A 10,378-nucleotide genomic window follows, 5' to 3' on the forward strand; every position below is an offset into this window, starting at 1 on the left:
CCATCAACAAAAACTTTGCAAGTATGTAGGATCAGACCAAATACAAGTATGGCCTATGACCTGATGTTAAAGACTTGCAGGTTCTGCAGCAATTTACATTTAGGCATGCCAAAAGCTGTGCTGTTAAGAAAACCAGCTAGTGCAATTTATAAAGACATAGATTACAAATAAAAAAAAAATCAGAATTAAATTTCACAAATGGTACATATATGACAAAAGGATCATGGCCTATTAAGGCTTAAATTCATTCCCTGCATTTTCTTGATCAGAGTGACAATTGGTATATAACAGCCGGTATATCAGTTTGCTAGCAATCTCATCATACTGTCCCACAATGGCCACAGGTTGTTTCTATGTTGTAGCTATAAATAGACAAATCTGCAAGTCCAATCGAATGCAGTCAGCCTGTAAGGTTGTCATAAATGTATTCCTCAAAGTTTCCAACTCCATTTTGGCTGTCATATTTATTGGATACTGTTTTCCCTTACCGGATCGAAGTCCTGTTTCAGATCTATCAGTGTAGTGTTTGCTTTATCGAAACATTGGCTGTTAATACTAGTGGAAATACAGCATTTGAAATTTCCTTGGAGATTTCTCACTTGCAGCAAGCAGATCTGCAGCATCCCAGCAGCTTTCTTGTAGGCCATGCAACTAAACAGAATTCTCAGAAAATGTTATTTGAGCTTACAATTTACTTAACAAATCTTAACCTAAGAGAGGTACAGGACTTTCTGGCAAATATAAGAATTGATGTATTAAAACTTTGTTCCAACTTTGACACTCCATTGGTCTCAAAAAATGGCCTTTCTTTCGTTCTCTCCCATGACCTCAAAAACTAGCATGGTGAATTTACTAAGAAGTCTCTTACAACTAATTACCACAGAATAAGTCTATCAACAAATTTTTGGTTTAATTTTCCAGTTTCATTAGAACTATGGGTCTGCTAAGGATGTCTTTAAACTTCACTCTCTGACTGCTCCATTCAGTATTACATCACTGCAGTTGTGGGGAGAGAGGATTCCCCCTTTCACTGCTTTAAAAGCGGGCAGCCAGGTTTTTCCTTTTTTTTTGTTTTTTTTTTTTTGTGTGTTTTTTTTTGTTTGTTTGTTTTTTTGTTTTGTTTTGTTTCTTTCTCTTCTTACTGCAGTTCAGATATAACCAAGGTCATGCAGCAAGTGGGAGGCTCTGGGAAACTTCTCAGTTACACAGGCCTGGGATGTTTTGGTCTTTTGTTTTCCCATTTCATTCCAGCCATAATACACTTTATATGCAATTTCAAGTAGCTCAGCAATAGTTACATTCCTTAGCTCCATTTACCTTTTACAATCTAGAGATGTCAAAAACCAGTATAAACCAGTATAATAAACATAAATCCATTATTCTATTTTCCTAAATCTAAATCAGTTAATATTCTAGCAACTTTTAAATACAACCTCTTCTAAATGCACATCTATCATAGCATTTTAACAATTTAAATGCTTTTCTAACAATATAAGCAATTACTCTAATGTGTAAGGATGCATCCTAAGGGGGAGCAAGGTGGAATTTTAGCAGTGGAACCGGTTCCCATTTTGTAATTATCTCCCCAAACAAGATTCTTTTGGTACCAAATATGAATATGCAAACTAAAATACTGAGCTCAGATGTGAAAACCATATACCAAGTTCAAATATGCAGATGGATCACAGTCACACTAATTTAAGACAATATCTCAATTTTTAATTTTTGCATTGCACCTTTGAGCTGCCTACTACTCAGCCAGGTGGAGGTACCTCTGGGTCTCCCTGACAAAAAAAGTCAGCGTGCGCTGAAGCTCCAGATCAGCACTCGCCCCCCCGCTGCCGCAAGCTAGACTGGGCAAGGCCTCTTTTTTTTTGTTTGCTTTTGTTTTTGTTTTTGTTTTTGTTTTGTTTTGTTTGTTTGTTTGTTTTGGTTTGGTTTGTGGTTTGTTTTTTTTTTTTTAGTGTCTCATCTGGTGTGCTACAGCTGTTATTCCAAAACCAGGATTCTTTACATGGTGTGCATACAAGAAAGCCAAATTTAGTGCACTGACATCAGAGACAGCCTGTCACAGAGTTGTGCAAGTCTGAATGCTGGAATAAAGGTAGCATGTTAGAGAGAAAAACAACAGCCACTACACACAAAATTTTACGATCACATTCACGCAGTAAAGAACTAAATTACTCATGATCTTCTGAATTATCACAAAATGCACATTTTGAGTCAACGGATTCTCATGATTTAACAGACTGTGAACTTATCGTACCATATAGCACAGACCTACTAAAATTGCAACATACTTAAACAGATACCCACAAAGAAAACAGGTTAATAAGGAAAGCGTCTTGCAGACTTTAACAAGTTTTCTGTGACCTGTGTATTATCAGTTAACTCTCTCTCAGCTTGTTGAAGTTCAAAGCACCCTGCCTGTAAAACTGTCTGAAATGATTTAATGATCTCTTGTAGGAATTTATTTTGTCCTGATGTTCTGGTCTCAAAAACAACATTAATTGCAACAAGATTCTATTTTCCGGACACTTTTCCCAACATGTATCTCTCCCAGTTTGTCTTTGGCATCATTGAGATTCCAGCTAAGATGATGATGCATGTGCTGGTGAATAGAGTTGGACGACGGCAGAGTCAGGTGTGGACACTCATCCTGACCGGACTAGGCTAGGAGCCAACATCATCATTCCCAAGTGTAAGCCGCTCTTCTGCTATATGCAGTAGATGCTAAAGGGGAGTTTCCATTTTGTGTGGTGCTAGAGAAGGAGAACGGTAGATCTTATCCATAGGTAACTCTGTATGGGGGTGTTCTCCTCCTAGAAGAGCAACTGTGGGACAAGGTTGCTAATGTGGGCTAGCCCTAATATCCGGTAGAAAGAAATAGTCTTCAGCCACTGTGTCTAGTAAAGGTCCAGTGATGGCAAGGTGAGATAGTTATTTTTATTATAGACATTGTCCAATAGGAAATGTTGGGAGTTTTTCTTTCATCAGTTTAGCTGCCAGTTGCGCTAATGGTTGCCAAACTTACTGAACCAGACTTTGGAGACAACAGCTCCAGGACTATGAAGCTCCTTGTTTTGTCTGTAAGAGCACTGAACCTTCTTTCTTGTAGCTGAGGCCACAAGAAGCTTCTTCCTAGAGGCTGCTTTTGACCATTGTCATAAATGTCTTTTCTTTCCTCCTAGCCTTCACCTCCTTGCGCTCTGTAATAGCCATTACGGGCAAAGGTTTATCAGAAGCTGCATTCACTGTTGTCTTCTTGTACACCTCTGAGCTCTACCCCACAGTCCTGAGGTAAGAGATGCCACTTGCTCGGGTACACAACCAGAACCTCGGTGGGGTGTCATCCTCAGGCCTTCCACATCCACACAGCAGGATGTGCTGCTGAGTAGACCGCAGGACTGATGCCTTCCTTGACTCTAGAAGCAGCAGGTTCTAGGGATTACACATACTCACAAGAAAGCTACACCTTTTTTACCTGAGTGTTGTATGCTTAAGTTACATTGGTAGAAAGATGTACTGAAAAGAGAGGAATATTCCATGTGGAAAGATTTTTGAACTCTTTAAGGCATCTGTGCTTATTGAAGTCTTAGCTCCCTGTGATAATCTGCCAATAACTGTTAAAACACCCCAGAACTAATAATTTGAAATATCAAGTTTAATACAGGAGACATACTTCTATGTGTTTGAAAGTCTTCTGAACATCAAATTATATTAAATCAGGAATTAACTCACCTTTCAGGAGGAAAAAGAGGGCTTATTTGAAATATCTGGGTAATTGTGACATAAAACCAGATTTACCATCAGCATAATTCGGTATACAGCTAACACTCGTGAATACAATTGTCCCACTGTTTTTTGGGGTGTTTTGGGGTTGTTGTTTTTTGGTTTTTGTTTTTTTTTTTTCTTTTTGTGAAAGTCTGAAAAAAACCACACGGATAACAGCAGGGATTGTGGCTTACTCCACCTCTGTTCCTCCCTGCCCAGAGTACCCTGCTTTGCCATATAGTCCTTTAACTTCCACTGGTCTGTTGTACGTGGGTAATGATGCATATTTAAACTGGAGTGGGCACACTAATCTGCTCTTTTCTTCTCAGATAGGTTTCTTTCTTTACATGCTCAAAGACATTGACAAGTAAACACAAAAATGTAGGTTCCTTCTGCAGTACTTTGCATATGCACAAGTAGGTCCTCGAATCCCTGTTGTCAGTGTGAAATACTACCACTCCCTGAAAATTAGTAAGTGAAATAGGTCCCAGATCTTATTATTGGCCTCCTTGTGCTCTCACAGGCTTGCAGCTACAGCAGGATCAAAAGTATCTCTACTGCATGCCACCTGCCTAGAAGTACATGGGAAAAGGAGAGATTGAGGTTTGCTCTCAGCAGATCGGAGGACTTATGAGGTGATGGGTAGAAAATGCACTCGGGGTTTTAGACATTAAAAGCAGAAACAAGTTTAGAGCAGGTATTTTTAGTGTGTAACTGTAGATTCTTTCTCATAACAGACACAAACCTATTTCTCACAGCAGCTGTGGTTGCTGTCTGGGAAATATAAAATTGGAGAAATATATGAAGTAAACAAACAAACAAACAAAAACGAAACCAAAACGACAACCTAGGAAAAGCCTGGTAGGGGAAAAATCTGAGAGGAAAAAGACCTCACCACTCAGAGAAAAATAAGGGGAAAGGTCAGAGGGTTTGCATTTTTTCCCAAGGTCTGATATGAAAGAAGTACCTATCTCTCATGGTGGTCTGCATGACCATGGTGTCCTACCTTTTCCAGGCAGAATGGGATGGGGTACACCTGCTTCATGGCACGCATTGGTGGGGCTTTGGCCCCCCTCGTGTTTCTGCTGGATGAGGTATGGAGATCTCTGCCCGAGGTGACGTACTGTGGTGTAGCAGTGTGCTGTGGGTCAGTGGCCTTCCTGCTCCCGGAGACACTCAACAAGTGCCTGCCCGAGGGCATTGAGGACATTGAGAAAACACAGTAAGTCAGCTCCATCCTGCCCTGCACACATAGTCTGTCAAAAGAGGCAGGGGATCATCCTTCTCTGCTGCCTGTAATTCCCTGCCTGTGGGTGGCAGTGGAAGAGGGAGAGCCCAGTGGGTATCTGGGCTGTCAGGCTTCCTGTTCTTCTGTCCAGCAGCCCAAATGTGCCTTCTTTGCACGTCTTGGCTTGGGGAAGAGTGGCTACAAAGCTGCCTGGAAGAAAAGGAACTATGGCTGTTGGTCAAGAGCAGTTGAACATGAGCCAGCAGTGTGCCCAGGTGGCCAAAAAGGCCAACAGCATCCTGGCTTGTATCAATAACAGTGTGGCCAGCAGGATTAGGAAAGCAATCGTCCCCCTGTGCTCGGCATTGGTGATGCTGCACCTCGAATACCGTGTTCAGTTTTGGATCACTTGCTACAAGAAAGACATTGAAGTACTAGAGAGAGTTCAGAGGAGGGTGATGAAGGTTGTGAAGAGTCTGGAGCACAAGACTAATGAGAAACAGTTGAGGGAACTGGGGCTGTTTAGCCTAGAGAAAAGGAGGCTGAGGGGAGACCTTATCGCTGTCTACAATTACCTGAAAGGAGGTTGTAGTGTGGAGGGTGTTGGTCTCTTCTCCCAAGTAGCAAGTGATAGGATGAGAAGAAATGTCCTGAAGTTGCACTAGGGGAGGTTCAGATTGGATATTAGGGAACATTTCTTTCGGGAAAGGGTTGTCAGGCATTGGAATAGGCTGCCCAGGGAAGTGGTAGAGTCACCATTCCTGGAGCTGTTTAAAAGACACATAGATGAGATTCTTAGGGAGGTGGTTTAGTGCTAGAGTTAGGTTAACAGTTGGACTTGATGATCTTGAGGGCCTCTTCCAACCAAAATGATGCTATGATTCTATGATTCTTTTCTTCCAGAGAGAAAGGGCTTCCACAAATCAGCGGTCCTGAGGGCATGCCGCTACAGTCTCTGCTGGAGTGAGGGGACTCCGTGGGACAGCCACTGTGTAGGACTGCAAAACTAAGCTGTGCTCTGACCTGCCAATAAATGAACCTTTAGTGTTTTCCCAGTATCTCTCTGCAGGGAAGTAGGGCTGAGGACACTGGAGGAAGGAGGCAGATTACAAAACCAGCTGGAAGGAGCTAACCCCATGTTGTAGCATGGCCAGGAACAAGAATGCACAGGTCTAACAGGGTATGGAAATAAAGGCACCCTGGGCTAAGCTCTTGCAGTCTTTGACCTTGTTGGACTAGCAGCACCTTTCAGATCACTACACAGCTTTCCAGAAGCTATAATCCATTGGTTTACATGCCACAAGAAATGCAATGCAGCAATAAAAAATACCAAGTGTGAATCACACAAAACCAAATAATCTCAAATAAATCTAACTGGATGGTGGATAAAACATATACTATAGCTACAAATATTTATTGATTTTGGAAATGGTCTGAAGGTTTTCCACACTGAGGCTCAAAGCCAGCAAAAAGTACATAAAGGATTCTCACTGAGAATGGAACAACTTCAAGCATTTGTCCCATGTAAATAAAGAAGAAAAAAGCTTTTGTGGATTATTTAAATCAATTGTGTATGCAAGAAGTATCCTTTAAGATAAAAAAAAAAATATACCAACAACAACATCAAAAACCCAAACAAACAACTAAACAAAAAATCTTGCTACAGGAACTCTTGCATGGAATATTGAATAATTTATTACTGGACTTCATTCTGCTTAATGGTCTAACACATTGATCTTAAAGTTAGGGGATGCCTTTGCCTCTTGCACTTCTGCAAACAACAGTGATGAGCCACCAAATTATTTATAAATTTGGAATCACTGACAAACAGCACTTTCCTAAACTGGGAAGAGGGAATGGCCTCAGCATCTGAGTCTCAGGCATATGACTCCCTGGGCTGTGAGGTTGTTTTAACTAAGCCATGCAAAGCTCTGTGAGGAGAACATAAACTGAGGATGCATCTGACAGCAGGTGGTGAGATGACTCTAGATGCAGCCTCACCAGGGCAGAGTAGAGGGGGAGGATAATCTCCCTCAGCCTGCTGGTCACACTCTTCCTAATGCACCCCAGGTATAATTGGCCTTCTTGGCCACAAGGGCACATTGTTGACTCATAGTCAACCTGTTGTCAACTAGAACTCCCAGGTCCTTCTCCACAATGCTGCTTTCCAGCAGGTCCACTGTTAACCTGTACTGGTGTGTCACAGAGGCATGCCAAAATTAGTTTTAGGCGGACAACAAGGTCCAAACCAGACTTTATTTTGATCGAAAAAGTACAGCAAATCAACCAATTAGAAATGGGATTTATACAATTAGTTAGCACTCCAGTAACATAAAATAGAGGTTCACATATCAGTTGAGGAAATTATTGGGGTACAGCAAATAAGAATAATGGAGATCCACAGTGTGCATGCACACACTCACAAGAAACAAAGCCAGAGCTGTCTGACTCCAGGATACTACACTCACCTGAATTAGGCAAGAACCTACACTTGCTTAAGCAGCAGGGACTTACACTTGCCTGAATGCAGCAAGGAATTATTCAAGGATATATCTAGTAAGTTATCACGCACCCACACGAGGAGGTGAGGTGCTCCCAGTCCTGGGAATTTACCTTAGATGGCGTCCCAGGCTAAGGGGACGGCTCCTGGCAGCCAACCTGTGGCTCCAAGAAGACCACGTAAAGGGAATCCTCGGTAGACGGCCCGTTTGGTAGTCTGATCAGATCTGGCTGTGGGCATTCCAGAAGCTTCTTGGCTTCTCTGCACCACCCTACTCTGGCTATGGGCACCCCAGAAGCTTCCCGGCTTCTCTGCTCCCCGGTCCTCTCCTAAGGACCCTGGCTAATGGACTTGGGGGTCTCACAAAAGAAGCCATTAACTGCCCCATTGAAGGAGAGGGAGATGTGTTGAAGGAGACGGGGATGTGCATGCAACTGCCATATTGAGGGAGAGGGGGATGTGCATGCAACTGCCACATCAGTTCTCAGGGGACTGGTGGGGAGAGTGCAACTGCCACATGGTGCCTGGAGTTATTCCTCCCTGTAATAGATAATGGTCAAGGTTGTTGAACAAATCGAGTAGGGTTCAATCATATTATGCATATCGTTGTAAGAAGTAATTGCGCTTGTGCAAGTTTCATTATATTTTGTAAAAAATAGTAGTTAATCCAATGGCTGGATGCCGGGCCCCAACCAAGCCAATGGCCGGATGCCGGACCCCAACCAAGCCAATGGCCGGATGGTGCAACAGATAACAGAGCGCCCGAATGGTGCAACAGATAACAGAGCGCCCAGATGGTGCAACAGATAACAGAACTCCAGAGGCAGAAACACCAAGCGACATCCAGCAACATCTTTCGCTGTCGACTAGCCAACCAGGAGCTAACTCGTCAGGGTGTCCCAGCGCGTGAACAAGTGTATAACATATATAAGCACATACGAAAAGTTGAGTTTTGTGCTGTTGGTGGAACTGAGCTTCCCCCGGTCACCCAGCGCTGTTTTGCCTAATTACTGCTTGCTTTAAATTTGCTTGCTTAATAAAATTAATTAATTGGCTCAAAGACTCGACTTCATTTATAACACTCCCCAGGTGCAGGACCCTACATTTGCCACTGTTGAATTTCATCAGGTTCTTTCCTGCCCAGTCCTCTAGCCTGTCCAGGTCTCTCTGAATGGCAACACAGCCTAATTGTAACAAGCAGTTCCGAGAAATGTTTGTTCATTAAAGCTCCTGGAGATGTTTGTTTGAGTTCTGAGAAGTGTTTGTATGCTTACTTGCTTTGTCCTGCTTGATGTATTTACCTAACAAGGAGATGTTTGTTTGAGTTCTTACTTGCTTTGTTTTGCTTGATGTATTTACCTCATAAGTAACCAAAGTAAGGTGATCGAAACTGGCTACGCAGCAGTCAACCTCACATGAGCCTTCAACATGAGTGAAAAGTTACACCTGGAAGCTGTGGACCAGAGATGGACTATAAAACCCAGAGAAATGAATTAGCTGTGTGCGCGTGCCGCAAGGGAGACTGAGGTCTCTAGGCCGCACCCAGCGCTGTCTTTGCTTATTGCTTGATTAGAAATAAAACTTTTGTTACTTACAAGACTAAGTCAAAATTTATTACAACTTGGTGCCGTGACTTGGATGAAGGATATTCGGCGGCAATCCTTTCTGAGGGAGGCGCCCCGCTGCTTTTTCTAGCGGCTCGTGGAGGATTTTGCCGTCACCCTTGACCGACGAACCTTCTAAATTGCAATAAGCAAAGTAAATGCCGGCAGCCCCTTAAATTTGTGCACAAAGATCCGAGTGAAGATGCAGGACGCGTAAGTATAGGCCGGATTTCCACTAGGATTGGGTCTGGGATTCCTGGAGTACGATGACTGAGATGTCCAATTGCGGACGAAGCGAGTGCGGACCCTCTACTAGTGCAGTTCTCATAGCCTGCGAGGGACCGAGTCACGAACGAGGGGAGAGTGTGTGAGTGTGCGTGAGTGTACCCTGGAAGATGGGACAGAAGAAAGGTAGACCTTCTGGTCCCATGGGTGGGAATTCGCAAGCGAAACTTCCGCCAGTCCCCCAGGATAGTCCACTAGGATTGATGATTAAATATTGGAATGATTACCCCTCTAGACGGGGTAAGAGTAAAACAAAAATGATACACTATTGTATGGTAGTTTGGGGTGGTAAGGAAATTCGTAAGGACCACCTGTTTTGGCCAGTGTTCGGATCCTTTGAGGATTGGATTTGCCAAGCCTTGAACCTTTACGTTAACTCAAAGGAACCGTTTAGTCAAGAGGAGAGTGATTATGCACGCTTATGGATAGGGTCAGAGACTAGGATCAATCTGTATCCGTTAAAAGAAAAAGGGGATAAGAGGCACGACAAACAAAGAAACAAGCGGCATGAGGAAGAAATTCCCATAGCACCCCCACCTTATGTGCCGCCACCACCACCCCCGGTGCTGGCCCCTAGTCCAAATGCTCCACCGCTGGCACCGAACCTGGAGGAAATGGACCTTAGTCAATCCACAGGACCCATCACTCTTAGTAAGACTAGACAGCAGCAGTACCAGATGACGGGACAATTATATCCGTTGCGAGAAATTGTGATGGTGTTAGCAAAAAGGACACATAACCACGGACGTAGTTATATGCGGTGCTTTTATTGCAGTGCTGGGAAACCAGGGGTTCGCACCCAAAGCTGGCTTCGATCACCGATTCAAAGTTCACTATATTTATACAATTTAGTTACATACATATTCATCACAACTCTTAACAACCATTAGCATATTCCACACCTATTCTAACACAAACTGTCTATCTAAGCAATGCTAAGTAACATTCGCATGTTTATCAGTTATTTCTAAGTTACCTGTTTTAAGA

The 10,378-nt window shown here is 43.0% G+C and overlaps 1 protein-coding gene across 1 annotated transcript; it reads left to right on the forward strand.

The window, feature by feature from the left end:
• Positions 1-2,548: 2,548 nt before the first annotated feature.
• LOC308038711 (solute carrier family 22 member 7-like) lies at positions 2,549-5,969 on the forward strand (the record flags this gene model as incomplete). Its single annotated transcript, XM_080341486.1, is given in 5 exon segments — positions 2,549-2,669; positions 2,672-2,701; positions 3,192-3,300; positions 4,790-4,996; positions 5,906-5,969. Coding segments are annotated over 5 exon segments (531 nt in total).
• Positions 5,970-10,378: the final 4,409 nt, after the last annotated feature.

Source organism: Nesoenas mayeri (genome assembly GCF_963082525.1).
Source record: "Nesoenas mayeri genome assembly, chromosome: 3".
NCBI classification, from domain to species: Eukaryota; Metazoa; Chordata; class Aves; order Columbiformes; family Columbidae; genus Nesoenas; species Nesoenas mayeri.